General features: G+C 49.9%; 1 protein-coding gene across 2 annotated transcripts in view; it reads left to right on the top strand.

Moving 5' to 3' along the window:
- ANO2 (anoctamin 2) overlaps positions 1-27,394 on the top strand; it is a 360,688-nt gene that overhangs the window by 282,593 nt on the left and 50,701 nt on the right. Inside the window, exons 16-19 of one of the 2 annotated variants that reach the window (XM_047743060.1) lie at positions 3,887-4,082; positions 21,681-21,792; positions 24,254-24,311; positions 24,469-24,569. In XM_047743060.1, coding sequence (XP_047599016.1) covers positions 3,887-4,082; positions 21,681-21,792; positions 24,254-24,311; positions 24,469-24,569 — 467 coding nt within the window. The remainder of the gene's footprint in view (positions 1-3,886; positions 4,083-21,680; positions 21,793-24,253; positions 24,312-24,468; positions 24,570-27,394) is intronic. The other variant, XM_047743061.1, reaches the window with a different exon arrangement.

Below are 27,394 nucleotides of genomic sequence, written 5' to 3'. Positions count from 1 at the left end.
TCTTATGAAATATAGAAGCCAGCATCCTCTGTACGTCCTTGCATGTCCTTGTCCTATGTCCTCCTCTCCAACCGCACCCCTCCCTTGCTTTCTTCTTTACCCACCCTCTGCCTAGAAGCCCCTTCCCTCAGATGACCCCCCTCAAGAGCCTTGCTGAAATGTCACCTCCTTACCTACGCCTTTCCTCACCACCCTCTTTTAAGCTACAACCTGTCCCACTACTCCTATTTTGCTTTATTTGTTTCTACAGTATTTATCACACCAGATATACTATCTGGTTGATGTTAGTTGGTAGTTGGTTTTCTGTCTTTCCCCTCTAGAAGTGCCACGAGGGCAGAAAGTCCTGTGTGATTTGTGACTATATCCCTGCCACTTAGCATGGTGATGGGCACAGAGAAGGCACTCAAGACATATCTTATAAATGGATGAGTGAGAATATAAGTTAATTAATCAGATTAATAAAGTTGTCATGGACAAGTTATTATGTCAGTGATAAAGCCATCAGTGTGTGTATGGTTTAAAATTGAGCCACTAATTCCATATCCCACTTTAGACTGGGTACACTCCTGCTGGTTAGCCCAGGTTGCTTCTGATTTTTACATTTCTGCTTGCTTTTTAAAAATTCTTTTCCCCAAGCCTTTCTCATAGGAAACCGACCCAAAACTACTTCCGTAGGATTTTCTCTAATCCCTCTGCTCTCTGTTCAGAGCATAGGAAGCACATGAGCTGAGCCTGTACTCTGTCCAGCTGCTACAAGGCTCATCTTTGTATATGTGCAATGATTTTCTCAACTTTGATTCAGAATGCAAGACCTGGAGGGTGGGGTCCAGACCCATTCTCCTTCCTGTCTCTCATAGCATTAAATAGGACTCTGGACTCCATAGCCTGGCTTTCGTTACAGTTTGGCTCTGTCTACAAGTAAAGCTACAGGATCAGAACACAAACAGCAATGGGGACCATGGTGATGTTCCCATGTACTTGAGAACTAGATTCCTAGAGCTAGGGACCAGCCAATCTTTACCAAGCAGGTTCTATAGTGAGGCAGTGCTGTGAAAATGACACGAGGTGCAGAATGCAGTTACAAGACCAATCCCCACTTTTGGCCTATTTGGAGGGAAACCGATCACAAACATGAAATATACCCAGTGTATATTTGCTGAATTTAATAAGCAAAATCAACATTGCAGCCAGAGTGGTGAAAACAGTGCTGGATTTAGTACGAGAGGACATGCGTTCTAATGTCAGGATGGGATTGTAGGCGTGGGAGTCACAGAGCAGGGTTCAGGTCCTGGATGTAGTAAATCACATCCACAAAAGCCATATTTTATGCTATTGTTATAAGAATTACTGCTCGTGAAGATGGGCATTGAATAACAAAATTGAGAGGACACAACTAGATTAGTTCATGATGATGGTCCCATCGTTAGCATCCCAGCTTTGCCAGGAACTGTCCAGACCTTGGACCCATCACATTGCTGCTTCTCAGGCCTCAGTTTCCTTATATATGAGATTAGAGGCTGGATTGGGATGATTCCTGAAGGCTGAAGTCCTTTAACTCTTACCAGAATCCCAGATATGAGGGTTGTAGTCCAGGCCTTGTGACCTTGAACAAATCTCTTCACTTTCCATGCCAGTTTCCTCATCAAAGTGGTCACAGGACGGGGCTGGTGTTCTCCAGGCTCTTTCAGCTTGAGAACTGTGATCCTTGTGGGAACTCTGAAAGATAGGTCAGAGCCTGGTTTCTCTAGTAGCATGGGAAATCAGGGGCTGAGAAGTTAGGGTCAAAAGCAGCAGAGGACTAGGGAAAGGTGTGTTGGAGGTAGGGCCGAGGAGACAAGGAGGGTGGGAAAAAGGGCTTTCGCGAGAGAGCAGTGCCTCTAGAACTTGAATGGGAATCTTGTTCAAGTGCAGATTCTGAGCCAGTGCGTCTGGAACTGTGCTTGAGACCCTGCATGTCCCCCAAGCTCCTGGCTGATACAGCAGGTCCACAGATCACACAGTGGGTAGCAACGAAGAGTTTTCTTCCTTCCCCAGTTGAGCAGCTGAGCCTCTTGGAGAAGAATAGAAGCTGATCTTCTCCCCACTCATTCCTCCATGCTCCACCCCCAAGACCCCAAAGTCAAGGATGTTTTTGCCATTGTTGTTTTCCCCCAGACCCACCCCCAGATGCACACACACTCACTCTTTGATGCCCTGGCCTCCCCCCACCCTCCGACTCTCATCAATACCGCAATCACTGGCCTTTGCTGCAAAAGTGATTTTGGGGGAAAAGAATCTCACACCACGTTTTCCAGGCCCTTACTGTCTGGCAGTGACAGTCCCAGAGGAACGGGAAGTGAAAATGTCTACATTGCTCGAGAACAGTGATGTCATGTCCAGGTTTTCCCACTTCCATGGGTCGTCATTCCCCCCCTAGTCCTGGAGGCTGGGGCTGCTGCTGCTCCCGCCCCCACCCAGCATCAGAAGAGGGGCCTCCCACACAGTGTCCTTCCCATCTGACCTCTCCTCCACCCTGACACCCCCTGGACCCAGAGAACATTGCCATCCTGCCTGCCTTCACATGGTGGCCCAGAGGACAAATACTAATATTTGTACAGCTTGCAGGGATAATCAGCTAAGGCTGCATCCCCAGGCATCCCCCCCAGGGGTCTGATGATGTTCACACCTTGACTCTTCTGCACCCCATTCCCCATTTGCTCACTAGTGTCCTGCACACTGCTTGAAAAACATTGCCTGAGCCAGAGCTCCCTCCTCCCTTCCCCTCTCCTCCATACCCCCTCCTCCCCTTCTTTCTCGGGAGGGAACATGTAGTCTAGGACAATTTGTAGTTTCAGAGGGAACGTTTTATCCCCCCATGTGTCCATGTAGCTCTCCAAAGCCAGTGCCAGCCCACCATGCCCTGACCCCAGGGAGTACTATCTGAACAGCCTTCTCTGTAGAAAGAATTCTAAGAAGACTTCACTTGACTGACACGAATTAGAATTTTGCTCAGAGCAGGTTATACACCTAGACATTCCGTGTTCTCCCTCTGCCCTCTCTGAGAGCTTACTCAGGCCACTTTCTTCCCCTGACATCCTCATGCTTCATGGAAATGGGCTTTCCTGGGCTGTGATGGGAGAGGGAAGGGGCTCATCTGGGAGAGTGATTTCTTGTTCTCAGGTTCTAGAAGGAGGAAGTGGAGGACCCTTAGAGGTCCAGTGGCTGGGAACCTTTCCTTTCAACGTGAACAGCCAGAGGTTTCGGCACCAAATGAAAAATCTGAGTCCTCCATTACCGTTGCCTGGTAGAGAAATCTTAGTGTGATATTTTGTTCACCTGAGGACTGAGAGTCTACAAATCTCACTCCTGGTTTCTCTCCCTTGGTTCTCATTGGGGCAGCCTTCCCACACCCAGCGCCTAAAGCTCCAACTCACCGCTTCTCAGCTCAGACGCCTTCCATGGCTCTGTTTCCCTGCACTGAGTGTCTATCCCATTACCCCACCTGGTCCACTTGCTCCTCTGTACCCAGTTCCTTCACTGAGCACACAATACCTCTCCAGTAGTCCTCACCGTGGGTTAATAAGAGTTCAGCTCACCTCCGTAGTTGACTAGAAGCTCCCTAGTGAAGGAAACCATGTTGCGTATGCCACACACCCCTCAGAGTCCAGCGTTTTCACTCTTAGGGTTTTGTGTGTGTTGTTAACCATTTGGCATCTGATAAAAATGGAAGACTCACTCTTGTGGACAGTGCACCTGTCCTCAGGCTTGGCACGTGAGTTCAGAGGGTGCACATGAGTGGACTCCATATCCATAGTTTCTGATGTAGCGGCTAGGATGGTTGGTTGGGCAAGTAGAAGCTGCTCAGTACTTGTCCACTGGGCACTGACTCTCCCTGTTTCCCAAACAGATTGCCCTGACCTTCTCCATTGTCTTTGGGGTCATCGTGTATCGCATCACAACTGCCGCAGCCCTGTCTCTCAACAAGTACACACGCTCCAATGTCCGGGTGACAGTGACAGCAACGGCAGTCATCATCAACCTTGTGGTCATCCTCATCCTGGACGAGATCTATGGCGCCGTGGCCGTGTGGCTCACCAAAATCGGTACTGTGTCACCAAACCCCATTTTGCCCCAGGCCTCCTCAAACATGGTCAATTCAACATGTGCAAGATTTTTGGTGGTGGTGACCGAAAAGGAAGAAAAGGGACAGGGACAAAATGCTTTGTGCAATGCATTTTAATTGGGGAAATGAGGAAGTATGGTGGTTCTGTACTTCCCCTGAGAATCATCCATGGGGTCTCTTCCTTTTAGCCCAGCCTAGAGACAACACGGGTTGAATACTTCCTGCTAAGAATTACAGAGTTTTAGCCCTCCTCACTTTCCCAGGAGTGTTTACAGAGTCGAGAAAGCTCTTGATACTTGAGCCCTGGGAGGGTCTTATCTATCCCCATATTGCCGAGGCCCCAGAAAATCCACACATTCCCCACGCACTGAGCAGACTTCAAAGAGGCATATCAGACTTCCCCAGCTTCAAGCCAGTGAGAAAATGCGGTGGCCTCAGTATTCAGATGTGTCATTTGAGCTGCAACCTGCTGTTGCCTGAGCACCACTTTTTGGCATTTGTGTTTATTAGGAGGGGGTGGGCTGAGAGCTGAGACCCTTTCCTCATGGCACGTATCCTGGGTGGCCTAGAGTCGTGCACCTCTTTCCCCGATTGAATCTGGGCATGGGGACTGTCAGCCTCTCACTAACCTCAGCAAAGTTGAATTAATGATATGATATCTTTAATTCACTGACCAGTTAGAAGCTAGACACTTGACAGACTGATCCCATCTTCAAGAGAGCCTTCCCTTCTAAGAGGATCAGAAAATCCCAGAAAGGTTTCCCTAATTCCATTCAAAAGGACTCTTTCGGTGCCTTTCCCTGGTCCTGGGCTCTATTCACAGTGGGCATTGACTTTGAGTTTCCATGTGGCTCTAGGCAAGGTGCCATCTAGAGTAGAGGTCTGCTCCCTTTAGGCGTGTGCACGTTTATAAATGTTTTCTGTGTTCCTTCATAAGGTTCTCGAGAAGTCAGCAGAGGATGTTGCTTTGTCGTGTTTAGTGGTATGTGGGATTCTATGGAAGCACTTAGGGGGGCCTCCAACACTCCTGGGGGCTCAGGAGAGGCTTCCAAGACAAGGACATCACATTGGATTGCTCATAGATAAGTGGTCTTCACACAGGCAGGTGCACAGGGAGGAGGAAGCAAGCAGGAGGACAGGAGGTTCCTGGCAGAGGGAACAGAATGAGAGGGAGAGATCAGATCCTTCAGGAACAGGAAAGGCATGTGGAGGGGTGCATGTGGGCTGGGCCTGGATGATGGTGACGATGGGTAGAATTTTGGTGCCAAGGAAGGAGCCGAGAGCTCAGCCTATGGAAGAAGGAAAACACGAAGTATGTCCAGGATGTGTGAGGGGCCCAGCATGGCAGTTCTTTTTGGGTCTGTGGCACGTCCAGGGCACAGCGGAGTTGGGGCTGGACCCAGAGCATTGACTGAGAGCTGAGTTTTCAGTGGAAGACCTTGGATGTCACTGAGAACTCTGCTTATTTTCATAGACAGGGAGAAAGTATTTGCTAGAGCTCAAAGGGTCATCCAATAAAAACTACCCATCTTTCTGGCCTGATTGCTGAACAAGCTGAGAAGTAAGGAAAGGCAGACATAGGCAAAGGCCAAGATTTCACTTTTAAAGCTAAAAACGGCTACGTGGGAGGAAGCAGCTTAGCAGGAGAGCAGATAGGCTTCCTAATACCAGATGACAGACAGACTTCCCTGCCCGGGGCTGGCAGCAGAGGACAGGGAAGCCTGGGAAGTCTTAGGACATTGGGGGTGAGAGGTGAGAGGGCCAGAAGAACACCTGCTTCCTGCAGGCCCTTAGCTCCCCAGAGGAAGGGCAGAGGAAATGGGTGGACGAGGAATGCCAATGTCACCTTCCAGACAGACCAATGAGATAAGCTTCTGTCCCCCAAGAGGGGAAATGAGTAAGGTAGGGGAGACAGGGTAGGGCATGACGACTAAGCCCTCTCCCTCCCTAATACGGGTGACATCAGGAGCGGAAGGAAACGTTCCCCATTTCCCACAAGGGCTCTGACCTCACACCACTGGGGTTTTTGAAGAGGGTGACGCGATTGGAGCTGGATATTTGCAGAACTGTCCCGGCAAGGACTTAGGATGCCCCTAAGAAGAGAGAGACGGGAAGGCCTAATGCAAAGGAGATTGCTGAACATGTAGGTAGGAAGGAAGGAGAGAGGAGCAGGAAACCAGTGATGATGCAGAAACGTCTCCCTGCCACCTGTCTGCAATACTTTATATCACCTGTCTTCCATAGCTCTAGAGACTGGGAGGCCTAGAAACTAGAGTGTGGCCTACAGTGCAAACCTCACTAACAAGTATTTAGTGAGCACCTCCCATGCACAAGGCTGGGCAAATTCTCTTTGCATCGGGCTGTGAAACACTTCCCACACCGTGAAGCTACATCCACTGTTTGTAATAGCACTCCCTCCCTCATCCCAAAAGGTTGGCCTCCTTCTGGCTGAGAAGCCAGGGGTCAGGAAGGAAGCCTGTGCCCTGGAAAGGCAATGAAATTCTAACAACTCCAGTTTGTTCTTTGTGATAGTGATACTCATAAAGCAGCTTTAAACTTAAAGGAATTCCATTATCCCATTTTATCCTCACAAAAACTGTGTGTGGTCAGCAAGGGAAGTATTAGATCCTCATTTTACTAAGGTTCACACTCACATTGTCCCTCTGAAATGCAAATACCTTTTGTGTGACGCTGACGTGAGTTTCTTACTGTTTGGAGAGAAGTGGTGTATTGGGTCTCCGTGCAGTAACCCACGTGGGCCTCGTCCCCAGATGGCTGCTCTTGTCTGCCTTACACTGGGTGTTCCCAGAGGGCTCAGAGAGGCGCTCTTGTATAGTGGAAGGGCCACTCAATTTGGGAGCCCAGTGGAAGGAAACTTTGAGCACTGAGCCTGGTTCCTTCTCCCTCCCAACCCCAGATGTGTGGCATTGAGCAAACAGGGTGCTTTTCTGGAATGAAAATTTTTGGTCCTTTCTTCGTCATTTTCCTCCTTCCTGTCCATGGGTCGTCCCCTCTGTGTCAGCTGTTGTCATAGCCTAAGGACTGTGCTGTTGTCTTTAGCCCCTTTCTCTGGGCCTCTAGCTTAGAAATCCTACCCAGGCAGTCTTTCTCAAACCTCCCTGGGCTGGGGGAGGGGAGAACCACTCCCGTCAGCACCCCCCCCAACCCCCCAACACCAGCTTCCTTTTGGTCTTGGGTCAAATATCAAGTAGCGTTTGAGGCCCTTGGCCACCTTCTTCCCAGTGTCCTCCTCCACCCTGGTAACCCACACCACTCACGGTCACCCGCAATCACCCTGGTTCCCACCTCTGTGTTGTGCTTAGGCGGCTGTAGGCACTCCAACAGCCCTCAGTGACCCTCCTTTTAAAAGACCTCGAGGAAAAAAAAATAATAAATTACCTCGAGAGGCCTGCCTCCCCTATCCTTTTCTGGACACTCAGGCCTCCGGGAGTTTCCTCATACCAGCTTCTGAACTCCAGTGCAGATCATGTGTTCCCTAGTCCATCCCCATCCGGATGTGGAATGTCTGCTTTGTGCCAGGCACAATTCTGGAAACACAGCCATAGACAAGGAAGACATGGCCCTTGGTCTCACCATGCTTACTCCGTAATAAGGGAAAGATAGGCAGTGAGCGGGAACATTCCCCAGAGGGTGAGAACAGTCATGGGACCGTAGTGTGGTGTTGTGCGCTATGGTCAGGTGGATCGTGAAAGGCCCGTGGAGGTGGTAACATGGTGGCTGAGACTGGGGCGGCAGGAAGGCACCAGCACACAGAGACCTGGAGGGACGTCTCTAGGAAGAGGGGACACCACACATAGACTGGTGGTCCATAAACCAGCAGGTACAAGTAAGCTTGGGCGCCTTCTCTGCTCCACCCCCGTCTTTTCTCATCGCTGGACTCGTGTCTGTGTTTACGAGTCTTAGAACAGATGAGGCTCTGCCAGCATAAAAAAACTAACCTCAAAATCTCAGGTGCGTGATGCACAGTTGTTTATCTGTACCCGTTCACGCTCCATGTCCGGCATAGCAGGGCAGGGGGAGCGGGCTCACACAGAAGCCTCACGCGGATGCCATGTTGGCTGTGAGACGCTGCGGGCCGGAAGTGCCTCCCTCACTCCCAGTCACGGCACGCTGGCTGGAGCGGCCTGGCTGGAGAGCCGGGGAAATGTGTGGAAGTGCGTGGACGTTTCACGAGCGGGCAGGGTCACTGCTGCTGGCTCCTGCCAGGCCGCCGAGCCCTGAAGGACAGCTGCTCGCACTTGCCATTTCTTTGTATACACTACATGGGGCCTGCCTCCCAGTAGACCTTAGCACAGCTTTGTCGATGCCTTTATTGGCTAAATCCATCTCTCTCTCCATTGGTGCCCTCGAAAATTTGTTTTCAAGGAATGCCCATAGGCTAGGCACCCTGCTAGTCATGGTGGGTGCTACAGCGAGCATTTATGCATTGGGGATTTCCTGTTTACCAGAGGATTTGAGGAAATTTTGAGGTGAAGAACGTACATGCAAAGTTGTCTTGATGGGCCAGTGACTGAGAACTGCAACCAAGGCATCAGAAGACTTGACGTGTCCTTAATGGCAGAGGGTGGGTGTGAGCCCATGAACGAGTGGAGGTGGAGGTGCCCAGCGGGGTGGCCGGTGCACCTACAGGCAGAGGTGTGGCTGCGGAGTCCCCCAGGGCTCCCTGGGGACAGAAAGCTGTGAATAATGCCACCTAATGGAACGAGGATTCTGCCGGACTTAGGGGCTTCCTTTGCTATTCTCACGCTGGTTTAATACCCATCTGGCTTCTTGCCCCAGAACTCCTGATTGATGAGGAGGCTGTGACGACCGCCTTGCTCACCGGGTGCAAGCAGCTGGTGTAAACAACCCCAACAAGTTCCCAAGTGTTTCCTGCAAGGCTGGGTGGTGAAGACCGATTTCTTGGGAGCATCTCCCAACAGGCTCAGACATCAGGCCAATCCAAGGTCCATTCTTGCCACAAATATTTGTCACCAAAAAAACCCCAGAATTTGCTAGGAGTTGGCTCTGCAGTGGTAGATAAAGACAGTGATTGTCTCCTTGGCTGCCTTGTAACAATGGTCACCGGCTTGGGTGCAAGACACAGTGTTGTCTGGTGGCTGCGCAGCACTGGTGGGGCAGGGAATGAGCTAGAACCTGCGCTGGAGGGATGGGGCTCCTGGGGAAAAGTGAATGAAGCTCAGGGGCTTGGCGGCCAAGACCCTCTGTATAAGATGTGCAGTCCGGTTCAGTAGCATCAGTGATGAGTTTGTGAGGATCCCCGTAAATGGGTAGGACAGGATGGTCTCCAGTGATCTGTTCATTCTTTTTTTTTTTTTTTAAAGATTTTATTTATTTATTTGACAGACAGAGATCACAAGTAGGCAGAGAGTCAGGCAGAAAGAGAAGAGGAAGCAGGCTCCTGGCTGAGCAGAGAGCCCAATGTGGGGCTTGATCCCAGGACCTGGGATCATGACCTGAGCCAGAGGCAGAGGCTTAACCCACTGAGCCACCTAGGCGCCCCTGATCTGTTCATTCTTAAAGGGGTCCCAGGTGGTGGTTCTAAGAAAGGCTCTGCCTCCAGGAATGGGAAACAAACCAGAGCTGGCCAGGACATCAGGACCTCAGCTTCCCAGACCAAGTCACCCAGGGCTTAGCTGTCCTGGGAGGCCAGGGGATGAGGTAAGGTGGCAAGGGTCACCAAATGGATGAGCTTGAGGGGTCTGCTTTGTTTCTACTCTGTTCTGCTGCTATCCCAGAATTCCACAGAGTGGGTATCAACAGTGGAAATGGGTTTTCTACTCTGGAGGCTGGAAGTCTGAGATCAAGATGACGGCAGAGTTGGGAAAAGGTCCTGTCCCAGGCCACAGATGTCTGGCTGTGTCTGCCCATGGCAGAGGGAGTAGGGTGCTCTATGGAGCCTCTTTAATCAGGGCACTGATCGCTCTCATGAGGGCTCCATCCTCCCAAAGGCGCCACCTCCTGATACTGTCACATCAGGGATTAGGTTTTCAGCATGTGAATTTGGGACAGACACAAACACGCAGACCATAGCAGCTTTCTCTTCAGGACATGGGGATATAGCATGCCTTTGAGGCAGCAAGCTCCTGAGCCCACATGGAGAGAGCAGAACTAGTGCTCCCGAAAACTGCAGGGTCTTCCCCTGCCCCATGTAGGCATGGGTCTGCCTTGGCCTGGAAGGGGAGCCTGTCTGTGCTCTAGCTGTGGGCATTCTTCTAGCTGGAGGCAGAGTGGGGGAGGCAGGGCTCACAGCGGGCTTCTAGACTGAATCACCCAGGTGCCAGCCGCTCCTTTGTCTCAGGATAAGTCTCCATCTCTAGCCCCACCACCTCTGCCTCCTCCTCCTCTCCCTTCCAGAAATGTGTGCGCAGTACTGGTTGTACATAGAGCTGGGCAGTTCACCCTTCACTCTCCCAGGTACAGGGTTGGGCTTCTTGTAGGTCCTCAAAGAATGGTGGTTGTGTCTAGTCAGAGTTTCCAATTCTGAAAATGGCTGTGTTTGTGAGTTGTTTAAACACTGCGAATGTCCTGCTGCGTTGCTGCCCTGGGGGCCCCCGAGGTGGGGCAGGGACGTGAACAAAAGGAGGGGGTAGGGTAGAGGACCTGGTTGTAATGGAGCTCCCACCACCTGTGTGGGGCACCGGTGGGCATGGCACATACATTGTGCCACTGAATCTTCACCATAGGGCCAGGAATTGATCATTGCTTTCATTTCACTTCTGGGAAGCCTGAGGAGGTTTAGGAGCTTGGCTCATGAGCACGTGGTTAGTGGTGTGTGTGGGTGTGTGTGTGTGTGCACGTGCACGCACACATGCCAAACACTGCTCAAAGCACTTTCTGTTTATCAGTATATTTAATCCTCAGAAGAGCCCCCAGGATGTCGGGAGTCTTAACATGCCCATCTTAGAGTCAGAAGACTGAGCCACAGAGAGAGGAAGAACAGGCCCAAGGTCTTGGGGTAGTGGGGGTGAGCTGGGCCTCAGTGCAGGGACTGTGAGACGCTCTATGGTCTGGTAATACGTAGCTGTCCTTATCCTCAGGAAAGTTCAGAGGTGTTGAGAAAGGAAAAGAAAACACCGTGAGAGGCTCTAGGTTTACAAGGCAATGCCCCCACCCACGTGGGTGCCAGGTGGTAGGGGTCTCCAGAGAGCAGGGGGACTCAGAGGGAACAAGCCCTGCATGCCCTGTCCCCTGCCTCCTAGGCCCGCACACACGAGGACACCTGTGTAGGTTCACAGACTTTGGGGTCCCTCACGTATTGTTAAATTTAAAAAAAATTTTTTTCGAAGAATTGAAATGCCTCAGTGTAAAATTTTGTATCCAGTTCTAAGCTCTCCCCAGGGGAAAGTCAGTCTATTACTGTCAAGGAGAAGGAGAGAGGGAAGGGGAAAAGGGGGAGGAAGCTCAGCGCCAGAGGCTCTCAGACATCGAAAATTCTTTTAAAGAACATCTTGAACATTCATGCGTGGGTTTAATTTTCCATCAGATGTGGACAACGTGTGTTTTCAGAGTCAGGGGGAAGTGCTGCTTTGTTGGCTCTGAGCGTGGGGACAAGGGGAGGTGGCGTCACTGGGGCCTGAGCCTGCTCGGGAGCAGGAACGTACCTTCCCCAGGAGGGATACGTGGGGATGCATGTGGATGTGTGTGGGCAGGGATGTGTGCCTTCCCGTGGTGGGGTTTGGGGGCGTGTGGAGACCGTAGTGCTGGTAATTTGAAATCTGGCCTGAGAGTCAGGTCTACAGGGTCCATGCTCGGCCACCAGCTACAGACTCCCTGGGTGGCCTCAGGCAATGGGGGAGGAAGAGCCTCCTGCCTGGCCATCTGTGAGGCCAGGGGAAGGGTGTGGCTCCAGGGGATCCTGCCACTGTCTGGGGGCCCCCTCGCTGCGGTGGGCGTGAGGTCTTATGAATGTTGTCTGGGAGGGACGAGGACATGGGAGGCCGCTGCTAATAATAAAAGGGAGCTGATCATGGTTATAGCCCAAGTTCGTGGCACAATTCATTCCAGTTATAGGAAACTATTATTAGTAACATGCTACTTATAATAGTTTAATACAACTGGCAAGGATCCCTTCCCAAACGTGAGCTCTAACTATGAACATGTCTCTTTCATGTTTCCAGTGAATCATGGAAGCACTCCTCTCTCCTACTAGCAGGAAGTCCAACATATTCCTCTCCTTTGAGGTTTCCAAGTACCCCGACTCGAGACTTAAGCCACGAGAAGGAAAGGAGTATAGTGGGCATTGTTTGCTGTGTTTTCTCTCTAGACCCCTTCTCCCCTCTTCTTCACTAGGTCCTGTGCCCCCAAGCCCAGCAGCAGATGGTATCACAGGAGCTCCCCAACTCTGGCTTCCTGTTGGGAACAGTTGACAGGAAGCCATGGAAGAGCAGGAGGAAGATTAGTGTGTAGGAGAGGGAGTTGGGGTTAGTTCTTCCCTGTTTCTCCCTCATCTCTGGGAGAAGTGCCTCCTTTCCTAACCATGGCTTCTATGGGATGAGTCCTCCCTCATTGTCCTTGTTGGCCTTCAGGGACACCATTTCTTCTTCTCACCCCTTCACCACTGTAAGTAGAAGCTTCATGAGACACATGTCCTTTGAACATCTGAGGTGAATTCTGTTTCCTGCGGGGATCTTGACTAATAGAGGCAGTCGGGCCAACAACCTTGTTTAAATAGGGAAGTACCTGCAGTATGTCCAGTCTTCTGCTCTTTGGGGTCTCCCAGCCTCGCACCATGGCTATTGGGTGCCAGCCCTGTCCCATCTGACCTTCGCTGAGAGGGTCCCTCCATTCTGCTGGTCCTGGGCAGCCCATTGCTCCCCAGGGAGGAGATCCTCCCCTCCACAGTAAGCACTGTGGAGGGACTGTGGCTGTCACGGTCTCTGCTTCCAGGGACTTGTAAACACCTCCACCCTCCATCTCCAGGATGCCTTCCATCCCATAGACCCAGACCAAGGACTCCCTCCTCCCCCTGGAAATCCACTCAAGGAGCATACAGCTTGTCCTCTTAACCTTGCACAACACAGTAGACCTGATGCTACCCCTTTTCATCTCCCTCAAGGAGACATTACCCTCAGCGACTCCAGGGGCCCTCGCCAACCCAAGTAATGGCCACCCTGACCTTCTAAAAGGCCTCTGTCAGAGATTCTTAGTAACATGCCAGCACCTCTCTCACGAAAGAGAAGACAAGTGTCCAGATTAAATGCCTGCTACAGTGCTTTGCTACACTAATCAAAGCAGAGTTTGCGCCCTCACTCTCTGCTTGGTGCTCCCCATATTTGATTTCTCTCAGTCTTTACAAGAGATGTTTAAGGAAGGTCCCATCTTAGGAGTTAGGACAGTGAGGCTCAGCAAAGGACATTACTTATCTGGGAACGCTGGGACTGGAAAGTCCTTCCCGCCCAAGGTCTTCATCTGTTCTGTTACAGCCTTGTGACTTCTGTCACAGGACACAGAAGATGAGAAGCAGGAAGCCCTTGGGATATCTCCCAGTGCACTGGTCACCTGTGGCCACGACTCACTCGAGGCTCTGGTTCGTCAAAGCTGGAAGGTGGCTGGATGCTTTGAAGGATGATTTGCAGTTGGTGTAGTGCTTCTCCCTGCTGGGGATGTGACCCCAGGGGGACAAAAGCATGGAGTTCCAAGGACTCCATGTGTCCAACTTTGAGCTCTTAAGTTTTCCTTCAAACCTGTTACTTCTCACCCATTATTTGCCGTCTCAGGAATGGGAACCATCAACCACTCAAATACTTATAGCCAAACCTGTGTGTCACCCTGGACCTCTCTCTTGCTCACTCTTTTTTTTTCCACACCCAGATTCCACTCTGTTAAGTACGGCCCATTCCACCTTCAAACATACCCCAGATCTGACCACTGTTCACAGGTTCCATCGTAATACTGGTCATCTCTTGCCTGGACAGCTGTACACTCCTCTTCAGTCTCTCTGCTCCTACAACTGTCCCACCCTCCACACACACACAACTCATTTTCTGTGATCCTTTTAAAATCTAATCTAGCTCTATCCCTTCCCTCTGCAAAACCCCAAGCTGACTTCCCATTGTGCTTCCAGTGAGATCTAAAGTCCTTTCCGTGGCCTATGGAGGCCCACTGAGCTGCCCCTGCCTTCCCCTCTAGCTCTACAGCCTACTAAATGCTTTCTCCTCACTCCCGACTGCTCCAGTCCCTCGGGCCTTTCTGTTCCCTGTGCATCCATAGACCTCACCCATCCATAGCCCTTCCCCAAGGCTGCTACCCCGGCTCCTCTCCAGACCTTCTGAGCTGGCTTCACAGGATCCCTGGGGCCTCAGCTGAGAGGTCAGCTCCCCAGAGGCCTTTCTTGACCACTCTGGTTGAAACAGTCTTCCTGCCTCCTCTTCTTCTCCTCGTCTCCCTGCCTTTTATCCTCATTGCTCTCCAGAATGGTACGTGTGTCTGCGCCCTCTCCTAGACCATCAGCTCCACAGGGCGGGGAATGTATTGGTTTGGCGACCGCTGTGTTCCCAGTGCCCAATGCCTGGCACATAATAGCCCCTTGAGAAATATTTCTTGAGTAAAAAAGGGATGAAAAAGATAAAACGTTCCTTCTGAGCTGCCTTCCCTGGGAAGACGTGGGTAGACGGGCTAAGGTGGCATGACTCCATTCCCACTCACTGGGATTGGTTTCCAGACCAGTGTGCTTGCGAGATGACCCACTGGTGTCACAGGAGCCTCTGTGGTCCCACACCGGGCACACCCACCTACCTGTTCTCTCCCTGCTCCTCTCTTTGCCACGGGGAGACAGTCCGCATGGTGCAGCTGTGGCAGTCAGAGGGGGAATCCATGTCAAGGGCCTGGACAGCGCCTGGCACACAGTGGCCCATGATGGGGCCCATCAGTCTCTCTGCTCCCTTGCTTCCTCTCCCCCAGGAGCTCCCTGCCTACTTAGTCTCCTTCTTTCTTAAAATGAGGTGCCCTGGGGTGCTGTCACCTTGGGCGAAGCTGCTGGACAGCACAGTAGGTCTCCCATCCCTCTGGGAACTGGAGTCATCTTCCTGACTCTAACAGGGGGGATCCCTTGCACTAAGATGCTCTCGTGGGCTACAGGAGCATCCACACTTAATCTCCAGTTCTGGGGCTCTCCGATCCCTTCGGCAATGCACCGGTTGCTTAATTACCCAGCTGGCTGGCTTCCTCTATGGTGATGCCCTTCCTTTGGCGATGGTGCAAACAAGGCAACAACATCACGCAGGAGGCTGAGACACGCCTACCTGCGCTCCCACAAACACACACACAAATAGAGGGAAGGCCAGGGCTGGTACTAGTTGAAATACACACCTGGACATCTCATTTCGTTTTGTCACCATCGCTGTATCTGCTCTGGCTGGGTGTCCGGGACTCCGGGGACACTGAGCTGCTTCTCGAAAATTCAGACCCTGCAGCTGGCATCCTCTCTCAGGCCATGTTGTTTTCATATGATTAGGATGGATCTCTGGGGACGTGGACTTCTGAGCTGGCCTCCTGGGACTAACTTGGGCTTTCATACTAATTATTTTCCAAGGCAGTTTACAGCTGGGTCATTCGTACTCATATTTTTTCATGACACAATGCTCCAGGGGTTTAACACTTCAGAGAAAGGGGGCTTGGGTAATGGCTCGGCCCAGGAATTCAATGCGATTGCCCTTCTGGTCCTGGGACAGCATCTGCCCTCTGCTGGAATCTGCCTCGGCAGGTCGGGAGGAGGAGAAACCCTCAGAAGACCTCGAATCAAGGCAGGGTGACTGGGGGACACGGGATTTGGGGAGCAAATAAGGATGGAGAGGGGTTGCCTTCTACCTGCTCCCATGGTCTCCAGGTTGACGCCCCTCCTGCACCCCTGTAGCCATCGCAGTCTAAAGGCACTGTGTTCAGAATTTCATGAAGCACAAGGCTCTGGGCTGTTTTCTCTTGGGCTCGGCTTCCGACCCCTCTAGAGGTCTGTGTCTTACGAGGGGATCCTGCCAGTGGCCTGAGCTGCAGATTGTTCTTCTTGGTCTAAAGACATCATCCCCATCCCAAGTGGACTCTGGGAGAACTTGTTCTATCTCTTGAGTCATGTAGCCTTCGTTGTAGACAGTTGAGGCTCCTTGTGTTGGGCACTGAGAGAGATCCAGCAGTCCGACTGGAGCCTTGGGCTTTGACACTCCCCACCCCCGGTTATCTACGTCCCTGGGGGGTGTTCCCTGGACGGCTCAGCAAAGCCCAGAACGTGGCTGCAGAGCTTCTCTGAGGTGGGGGCATCCAGCTGATTTAGTGGCCTTTCAAGGGGATTTGGATTGTTTATTGGAAGTGCCCATTATTTATGGTGGCCCATGGCCCTAAGAACACATGCAAAGGCTGTTTTTAGAACTGAAACTAATAAATAATAACCAGGCCCCTAATTTATCAGCTTGGTGGAAGGGAACCACTCATTTCCAGTTGGAGTGAAGCATCCCAAAAGGATCAGATTCTCTTTCCCAAGAACTTGGAGGACATTCCTGCAGGGATTGGGAGATCTGAACACAGAGTTCCAAGGAGATTATAAAAGAAAATCAAAGACACGTGCCTCTCTGTACCTCATTCTTAATCCCCTCCTTGCCACATTTACAAGACAAGTTTTCTAAATTTTCAGCTCCTTAGACCTGATTACTCAGTTTTTGGGTGAGATAAGTTTTAATTTTCTTATCCCCCAAATATTTTAAAATGAGAGACAAGAAGGGGTTGTTACTGTTGAATTGGCTGCCTCTAGTATACTGGGCAAAGGCTCAAAATCGCGCTGAAAACCTTTTCCTTCCCCCCTCCCTTCCTTCCTTCTCCCCATTCCTTCCTTCTTCTTTCCCTTTCTTTCCCTTCCCTTTCCTTCCCTTCCCTTCCTTTCCTTCCCTCTGTCCTTCCTCTTTCCCTTCCCTTCCCTTTCCTTCCTTCCCTCCCTCCCTCCTCCTTCTTTCCTTTTCCCCCTTCCTCCCTTCCTTCCTCCATCCTTCTTTCTTCAACAGGGAAGTGAAGGAACATTTCTGCTGGGTGCCTCTGCCCCTCCCCCATCACTTACATTTTCGTCTTTGGCAGCAGCTCTGCTTCACCTCCTACCCCCTCCCTGCCCCTCCCATGTCAGGGGCTATAGCCCTTCTGGGTCCTGCATCCAACTCCAACACCCCCATTTCTTATCTTGTGGGTAAGGTGGGGAAATTTAAATTAATTAAATGAAATTGAAATTGAAATGAGGGAGATGTCACTCTTTTGGCTGTTGCTTTCTTGTAACTTCATACCCACAGGCAATGGTCCTCCCTTGGAATGTGACAGGGAATTTTTATTAAATGATAAATATTTTTTCATTATTCTAAATCATATTTTTTTCATGTCACTAATTCCTTCATTCAATAAATATGCTTAGTCGGGCCCATCTGCTGCACAGGACCTGATTGTGCTCATTGTGGAAAAGCCATCCACACCATGCGTGGTGGGCCCGGGGTGGCGTGGGGCTAGGGAAAGCCAAGGTTAATAGCCACATGGGGGTTCAGAGTCACGAGATCTTAAAATGGAAAATGACCTTAGAAATGGATGGCAGGCATTTCTTGGGCCTCAGTGTTACTTCCTTTTGTCAAGGAAAATAGGAATCAGACTAAAGAAGGATCTTGAGCCCAGTGAAGATTTGAGAAGCATGAATCCAATAGGGCCACACTGGCTTCTTTGTCAGGCAGACATCTTAGCAGGGAAGGAAAAGCCCTTACAGGCGACATATCTGTGGGGCTTTGCTAATGTCCTTAAACTGAAGAAGTCGCAGTGTTCACTGTGAGCGGTGAGTACAGACCATCTTCCAAATGCTTGTTGGGCAAGGCTGTGTGGGATTGGCCGCCCTTCTAGCTCATGGGGCTGTGCCCGTGGCCCTCCAGGCGTGGCAGGAAGGAGAAAACCACAAAGCTGTCTGCCAGCTGAGGGATAGCATGGTAGACTTTTCCAACTTAATCTCCTATAAAATTATGGCAATGTCTCCAGATTCCCTAGCAGACAGTGTTTATTTCCAAAGTTGTCTGGGGGACTTCAGGAAGCATGGGCTGGGAGTTCTGGGGAGATGGGGGGAGAGGCTGTTTTGATTAGACCTTTCCAGCTACGCGCCAACAGGGTCACCTACTAGCTGTCCTCCCCACTGGGTGGTAGAGTACTCATTAGTCAACATGATAATGATGGCCGGAACCTTAGGGTCTAGAGTCCTACACAAATGCCTGGCCAGAGACGGCCCAACTATGCCGCAGAAAGCGGGGCTGCCGGCTTGGAGGAGATGACGGCATTGGAAGATGCTATTTAGGACAACAGGAGCTATCGTTTATTGAGGTCCAGCACTTGCCTGGTCCTCGGCTGAGGGCTCTGTCAACATCCTATGCTGTCTTGAACAACTTGTGAGGGAAATGTCGGTACTCTTCCTCTATAAGTTCATTCCTCTAACTACACTCTGCATTTGAAGTCAGGTGTGTCTGATGTGCAAATCTGTCCCTATGGCCATCTCTGGAACAAAACAGCCAAGTAGTCACTGCTATCAACATACAGCTGAGCCCAGAATAGCATGACTGGGTGCTCTGTAGGTTCAGCTTGGCCTGCCAGGGCCTCTAGGCCTGCTCGAGAGCGTAGCCAAACTTAAGTAGGCTTCAGGATGATAAGGCTCCCGGAGAATGAATCCGTTTTCAGTGTTGCTGGCTGCCTAGGGTGATGCCATGTTTCTTAGAGTTCACAGGGGCTAGGACATGACTAGAGGATGAGTAGCTCTCATTTCCCCAGGCCTTAGGGAGAAATCCGGGCCAGGATCAGAATTGTGATAGTAGCACTATCACAGATATCACAGATAGTAGCACGTAAGCTTTCTGGGGTTCTCAAGGCCTCTCCCAGGGCTATGGGTTCCCAGGGGCTGACATCCACCTGCGACAGTCTCCTCAGTAGGTCTCTGCTTGCACTTGGACCACTGCTGATGCTCCTGGGCATCACCTCTCATCCTCGGGACTGTGTTCTAAGATTGCAAATGAATGAAGGGCTCTCTGTGCTTTGTGGGAAAACAGGTCATGGAAATCCTGCATTCTTCTCCCTAAGATCCCCATGATGAAAGGGGAGAAGATTCCTTGCCACTCACAGATTAAGTCTTGAAAAGACCTGGCAGTTTGCAAAAGGCTCCCCCAGAGACCGTGGTAAAGAAAGCTCCTTGCAGGAAGGCTAGAGTCTTCATTCATCCTGGCAGCCCCCAGCTGGGGTTCAATGAATGTGACCTGAACACTCAGAAATATTTCTTAGGTCCCTATCCTGTGAGCCGGGGTTGGAGGGTGGGGAGGTGGAAGAAGAGGTGTGATGGAAACAGCAGTCCAAGGTCCTGATTTCACAGAGTGGTGGTGTCTCTTTGGAGACGGGGATCTGGGTTCAGACCTTAACTCTTATGTAACCTGAACTTACTCCCCGTGTGATCTAGAGCAAGGCTCTCACTTCTCTGGACCTTGGCTGTCTCTCTTTGTAGTGAGCTGTGCTACCCCCCTCGCATAAGTAGGTATAGCACACATGTCCTTTTGGATTCCCTGGGGGTCCCCACAGCTCTCTGCCTACAGGCGATCTCCAGTTGTGAGCTCAGACCCTGCACAGGACGAGGCAGAAGTGCCAGGGAGTGAAGTCCAGTGGTACCCATCACCCAGTGAGGGACTGCACTTGCTCGTTCCTCAAGGTAATAATTATGAGGGGTGTTTCACAGTCTCTTACAAGGTCCCCAGGGGAACTGAGCTCCCGTCACCTGTGGCATTCAGTTGTTCAGAGCACATCTGTGCTGCCCTCCTTCCCTTCTCTGTCTCACTGCCGCGCTCCCTCACCAGGCTTCCTGGGAGCACTTCCCAAATAGATTACTTATTCCCAAACTACTTACTTCTTGACATAGCAGGTAACCCCACTAAGACAGAAGATCAATGAAAGGTCCTGTTGTGATTTTGGAAGGCATGGATGTAGGTCATTAATACTGAGAAATATAAAATACGGTAGAAGAAAAAAAGATTACCACCCTCTGAAGTCATCAGGGAAGGCTTCGGGGAGGAGATTACAGGCAGCATTTGATCTGATTGCGATAGGATGTGAAGGATTTGTACATAAGGGGATGGGCCCAGGAAGGGAATATCAGGAGAAGAAACCGAGTTTTGCATCCACTTTTCCAAAGATGTCTACTAAAGCTACGTGTGAGTCAGGTGGGCAGACACTGACAAGTCTGTGCTCCAACCTCAGGGCCTTCCAGCTGGCAAGGTCGTGGTGCTTTGGCCCTGCCCTGCCCTCGGCACACTTTCAAGTACACAATGCAGGGGTTGTGCTTGCTTTCTGCCCCTGAAGTATAGCCCTGTCACCTCTTATCTTTGCCAAGCCATTTGTCACGACCCATGAATCCCCAGCAAACACTCGGCCCCGTTGTCCACCACAGCATCCCCCGGGTCTCGAGTCTTCTGAAGGCATCAGGGAGGTTTCTGCCCAGGGTTTCTTAAGCTTCTTGGGGGATTATGGGCTGACTCCTTGCCTGAACCTCATAGGACTCGCTGGGGCTATGTCCCCCAATTTGGAGACATTAGGCTTGTGTTTGTTTCGCTTATCTGATGGTCCATCATCATTTGAACGCATGAATGCAAGGTGCCCTGGTCTACCCAGAGGGCGTGCAGATGCAGGCTTTCCTGTCGGAAATGAAGACACAAGAAGGAAGAACCGTGTCGTGGTGCCCAAGACACGTCTTTGCTGCCTATTTACTGTAGTTCATTGGTTAACAAGGCATTTTCACCAGGGACTTTGGTTCAACTAGAATCTTACAGAAGTGGTAATCGCACAGTTAAAAGCAGAGTCCCCCCTGATGAGGTGAGCGTGGTTGGAAGAAGTTCTGCCGGCTCAGATGGAGGAGGAAATAAGAGGAGGAAAGTAGAGGGAGAAAGGTGATGATTATGCATACCCTTTGCCTTCTGTAGCTTCATAGTACCTGGCAACCCATTTGGGACCTCCCAGATTAATTCAATTCTAATGTGCCAGAGACCGATCTCTTGGTTTCTACTCTGAAAGAAGGAGAGCTGAGAGCTCATGTAGTTGGGATTAAAACTCTGAAGAGGTGAAAAATCTGTCTCTTGGGGGGACACCTGGGTGGCTCAGTTGGTTAAGCAGCTGCCTTCGGCTCAGGTCATGATCCCAGCGTCCTGGGATCGAGTCCCACATCGGGCTCCTTGCTCATCGGGGAGCCTGCTTCTCCCTCTGCCTCTGCCTGCCATTCTGTCTGCCTGTGCTTGTTCTCTCTCCCTCTCTCTCTCTGACAAATAAATAAATAAAATCTTTAAAAAAAAAAATCTGTCTCTTGGGGCACCTGGATGGCTCAGTGGGTTAAGCCTCTGCCTTCGGCTCAGGTAATGATCCTGGAGTCTTGGGATTGAGCCCTGCATCGGGCTCTCTGCTCAGCAGGGAGCCTGCTTCCCCCTCCCTCTGCCTGCCTCTCTGCCTGCTTGTGATCTCTGTCTGTCAAATGAATAAATAAAATCTTAAAAAAAAAAATCTGTCTCTCAGTCTTACAAGCTTTGCTCTTCTCTTTCAGAGGTTCCAAAAACAGAACAGACTTTTGAAGAACGACTGATACTCAAAGCTTTCTTGCTGAAGTTTGTCAATGCCTACTCACCCATCTTCTATGTGGCCTTTTTCAAGGGGAGGTGAGTACAGTGGTGTCACACATGGAAGGGCAGCTTGTCCCTAAGACTGGATCCCCAGCTAGAGTTAGCTTGTGCCCACTGCCAGTGTACACCTTCTTCCAGCCCCACCACATTGTTCGTGAAGTAGTGGCATTAGCGTTACATCATTTTGGATTAGAATCTTCAGATTGTGATAACCAGGGAAACTACAGGATCTGACCCTGGGCTCCAAAGGAAATCTCAGAATAATCTGGGACTCCCAACTTCGAGCATGAGATAGGAGGGAATTTCAGGTCTGGCGAGTGGCTCTTAGGTTTTGCAATGCCTTTTGGACACTAGCTATCTTGAGTTAGCACAGACATCACAGGTTAAGGGCACAGTCTCCCACGAGACTGCCCTTACTCCAGACACGAGCTGCAGGCTCTGGGGTACCTGTGCCACTCATGATTCAGACCAACTGGCTACGACCACTAACGCCTCAGGTCTGCTCATTCTCTACAATGACTCACAGAACTCAGGAATGTCCTATACTTACAATTACGGTTTTATTATAGAAAGAGGGTACAAATCCAAACCAGCAAATGGGAGAGGCACATAGGGTGAGGTTTAGGAGGGTCCTAAACAGAAGCTTCCAGGTCCTGCAGATGCACTAGTTTCCTGGCACATTGATGTGTCCCACCACCCAGGAAGCTCATTCAATCCTGTGTCCAGAATTTGTAAAGTTGCAGGTCTGATTGGTTGAATCATTCACCATGTGACTGGGCTCAGGGCCAACCCCCCACCCACCCCCACCCACCCCACCCCCCATCCCCCACCCTCAGCTCCTGAGGTCGGGCTGCTACTACCTGGGTCAAAGGCCCAACCCTGCACTCACACAGTTGGTTTTTGTGTCATGTCCTCCCCCATTCCTGAGTAATCTCAGCATAAATTTAGGTATAGTCCCAAGAGCCCGCCATGAATAACAAAGAGAATCCTCTGGGGAAATTCTAAAGATTTAGGTGATTCTCTAAGAACCAGCAACAAAGGGGCGCCTGGGTGGCTCAGTGGGTTAAGCCGCTGCCTTCGGCTCGGGTCGTGATCTCGGGGTCCTGGGATCGGGTCCCGCGTCGGGCTTTCTGCTCAGCGGGGAGCCTGCTTCTCTCTCTCTCTCTCTCTCTCTGACTGCCTCTCTGTCTACTTGTGATCTCTCTCTGTCAAATAAATAAATAAAATCTTTAAAAAAAAAAAAAAAAAGAACCAGCAACAAAGAATCTGGTCAGATTCTGTATTATGCAAAATGTCTAGATGTAAAATCACTTACAATAACTATTTCTCATGGTCAGATCAGTTGGCTGCCTATAAGGAGATTTCCCAGTACGCATTAACTTTGTCAGGAAAGCTTCTCTAAGACCAACATCTCGTCAAACAGGCATCTGTAACAAGAGCTACTATTGTGCATATTTGATAGTTTCTTACAAATAGGTTTGTGACAAAACCACAACCACCTTCCAGGGATCTCTGCCCTTGACCCTTATGAAATTAGAGTAGCAGAGAGACTGTTCATATTAATGAATATATACTCCACTAGTGCTTTCTCTCTAGATTTAATATCAATAGCAAGTTTCATACATAGATATTCTAGGCCAAAAAATAGGGTCCTGACCCTCTAGATAAATCTGTGGTCTGTTGAAAGAGATGGTATTGTCAACAACCCATGTAATTAGTTGCCATCAGAGAAGTATCAAGGAAGTGTCGGGGAAATACTTAATTGTGAACAGAGACAGAAGACTTCACAGAGAAGGAAAGATTTGAGCTGAGCCTTAAACAGATGGGTAGGATTTCCATAGGTGGATCAGGGGTAACAGTTCAAGAAGGAGTCTTCTCATTACCTGGTTGGTTCTGTGATTGGCTTTTTCCTCTCGACCTCCCCCTCACCTGCTCCGTCTTCTTGTCCTCCAATCAGGTAGACCCTACTTGGAGGAGGAAGGAGGCTGGCTGTTTCCGTGCCTTTGAATATTCTCAGTAAGAAGTCTGAATTTTTCTTTTCTGATCCCAGGAATCACTACTTGTGATTTGGCCTATCTCCCCCTCCATTTCCTGGGAGATCAGAAGCTCCCACTGAGGAGCTGTGAACAGAACTCAGTTCTTGACATTAGTTAGGGAAGAAGGTGAACAGATAGTACACTTAGGGATAATCCAAACCTCATGGTCTTGAGGCTCAGAAGCTGTCACAGATGCCCATACATGGGACCTTCCCAGCCCCTTACCAGCCCCAGCCTCAGCTCCTGTCTCCTGGAACTCAGGTTGAGAGGTGAACCCTCGATGGTGCAGGTGACAGCTAGCCGATAACACGGTGTCCACGCCCATGCCTGGGTGATTTAGTGCCCATCCTGGCTAGTTCTTTCCACAAGGGTATTGGCCACTGCCTCATCCATTCAGAAGGCAGGCCTTCCAGCAGCCCTGCCTTCTCCTTCCCTAACTCTCCCACACTTCTGGACTTCAGGTTCGTGGGCAGACCTGGAAGCTACGTCTACGTGTTTGATGGTTACCGCATGGAAGAGGCAAGTACAGCCTGGCTGGTGGTGGGTCGGTGCCCCCTGCCCTGCCCCGGGCCCCAGTCATGCCCGTCTCCCCCAGCAGTGTGCCTCACTTCTTGCCCTTTCTTCTCTGAGCTCCATTCGGTCTAACCAGTCTTCTGTGATCTTCCTTTCTGGGCAGTGTGCTCCGGGAGGCTGCCTCATGGAGCTCTGCATTCAGCTCAGCATCATCATGTTGGGGAAGCAGCTGATCCAGAACAACATCTTTGAGATCGGAGTCCCGTATGTAACTAACCCTTCTTCCTCCTCCTCTCCCCGCGCAGGGCCGGACTTCCAGCACAATGTTCCCAGACTCCTCAGAGAGCCTGGTTGTTTACTCCTGGTGAATAGTTTTCCCCATGAGGCAGGGTCCCTCCCACAAGACTTGTTTTCTGATCTGATTTGGGAGGTTTGAGGCTTAGAAAGATTCATAAGCACTTGCTGCGGTAACATAATGGCTAAGTGGCAGAGCGAGGAGTCGGGTAGCTTGGACCTCGGAGAGTGAAATACATTTAATGCTCACTGTTCTCCCACTGAATAAGTAACAACAACAACAAAAATCTCATCATAGTGGATATAAGTGAACACAAAAATTTGAAATATTGCATAATAATTTAGAGCAATTTCCCTAAGGAGCTGTGGGCTATGTGATCTTGGGAGGGGAGGGATGCAGAACCGGTAAAACCCAGACTGGGTCTTCACATGGATCTTCTCTCCTGTCCCCCTTGGTTCAATACAGATTTCACAGAAGGGCCTCTTTCAGTTAGGTATTGCATGGAGATAGTCATGAGAAGAAACGTGGACTCACAGGCACTGGGTCTAAAAGAAACAAAAACTCAATCATGAAAATCTACCTTCAGGTCAAAGAAAAATACAAGCCCCCCCCCACCCCCCATCTTGCTTTTTCTATTGCTTTTTGGTGTTCACGTACCATTTTAGGTGTCTTTCTGCCCTCACTCTGAGACAGTCTCGGGAACCCTTGGGTGTGTGCTTTTCTTGGAGGAGAATGGGTAAGAACGTCCGTGTCTGGGCGTCTCTCACCTCCCTGCTTAAGCCAGCCTCCAGTCATCAGTCAGGACATGATCACTTTTGAGAAACTCCACCCTCTGAAAGTGTACCCAGTTCCTAGCTTTCTGATCAAAAGCCATTCAGAGATAGTCAAGCGAAGCTGGTGAAACACATGGTCACCGTTCTCTAAGAGCTTACCATCTCAGAGAGAGACCACATTTGTTATGTATAAACATCCAGAAAATATACAGACCAAGAAAAGATGTACCAAGCCACATCTGGCTCCTTTGAAGCTCCAAGAGCAGCCCCTCCACTCCTGCTACAAAGGAAAGTCTCTGTTCTCCTTCAGACATCTGGGGAAGACACCTGTCCTTCCAGTGCGTCGTTACTCTGGTCTGGACGGAATTGTATACAGCTTGCAGGCATGAGACTTACTTATCCCTGGACATCTGCTCTACTGCTTAGTCCATTCACTCTGGACCCAGAGGCCTTTTATAGAGGATAGGAGAGACAAGAGCTCAGGCATATGTTTGGACAATGTATTGGTATGTCCCCTCACCCATCAACTCCATCGGCTCCATAACAGATGAAATTAACACATGGCTGTTTGCCTTGAAGACTCAATTTTCTTGTTTATGCTTGATGTGTGTTTAATATGCCACACATTAATTGATGGCAATTGCACGGTGACTCATATAGCTGTGGGCAAGCCACTTCTCTAAGTCTTGCTGTCCTCCTCTCTAAGGTGTTCTCATTTCAGCTCTGACATTCAGCAAACTTCTCTATTCAGTGACACTGGACACCACTGCTTCCAAATACAGGTCACTTCTGTTTCAGGAGATCGTTCCTCATTTCAGTTTCTTGTCTGCTAGAGGACACATACAACATAATTCTGTAGTTAATTTCATATATATATATCTATATAAAATATATAAGATATGTAGTTAATCATAATAATAAATATGTAATTAATCCCTGAGGATTTAGAGCAAAAATTCTTCTACCAGGCCCCAGTGTCTTTTATCTCCAAAGCTCTTTGTAGTTCTGCAGGTTGTTTTCTGAGTTTGGCCACATGAAATCATTATGATGGTGATTATTGGATTTTCCACTCCCTACTTGGAGCCCACTCTCAAGAAATTGGACCCCACCCAATCCAGAGTTCAAGCATCTGGCAATGCCCTTACGTGGGACACCATTGAGAAACATGACATAAGCAAGAGAATAAAAAGGAGTCTTTCGCAGTCAAGAGAGACATGACAGTTGAACATGGCAGTGAGGAAGGAGAGGTATAAATTACAAAACTTAGACTTAGTGGTCTTGAATTTTGTGGAGGAGGTAGCTCATATCAGTAGGACAGAGATTGTCATACAGATCTGGATTTAAATTGAAGCTTTTTAATATACTCACTATGTGACCTTGTTAAAGTTATCCTAAAAAGATTTTCATTCACTATGACTTATGTAAAAATAAAGGTTGGATGAATGCCCAGCTGTCGAGAAAATAGAAAATACGGAGTCCAAGAAAGGAGGAACCATTCTTCGGGGTTCCAGGCAGCCTGGGGGTCCTGAACATCATTGCCTTTATGTTTTTAAGTGATGCTTTGTGAGTGTTGCAAGTCCAAGAATGAGATTGAAAAGACCAAGTCAGGAGCACGGTCTTTCTCTTCTGTTCAGGGCCTAACGGCTTTTGACTCCTGTGCTTTCAGATTCTTTCCTCAGAGGAGATAAGTATCAGTCTTAGAGGCCAGATTTGATTTTTAAAAACAGAAGCAAGTCTGAGAAGTTAGTTGATTATACTATTTAAGGGTACTTTGGATGAGGACGTCTGGGTGGCTCAATCAGTTAAGCCACTGCCTTCGGCTCAGGTCATGATCCCAGGGTCTTGGGATCGAGTCCCGCATTGGGCTCCCTGCTCGGTGGGGAGCCTGCTTCTCTCTCCGCCTCTGCCTGCCACTCGGCCTGCTTGTGCTCTCCCTCTCTCTCTCTCTGACAAATAAATAAATAAAATCTTTTAAAAAAAGAAAGAATACTTGGGATGAAAAAATACAAGATTATACAGTT

The sequence above is a fragment of the Lutra lutra genome, chromosome 8 (assembly GCF_902655055.1).
Source record: "Lutra lutra chromosome 8, mLutLut1.2, whole genome shotgun sequence".
Taxonomy (NCBI): domain Eukaryota; kingdom Metazoa; phylum Chordata; class Mammalia; order Carnivora; family Mustelidae; genus Lutra; species Lutra lutra.
This window is presented reverse-complemented; position numbering and strand designations above follow the sequence as displayed.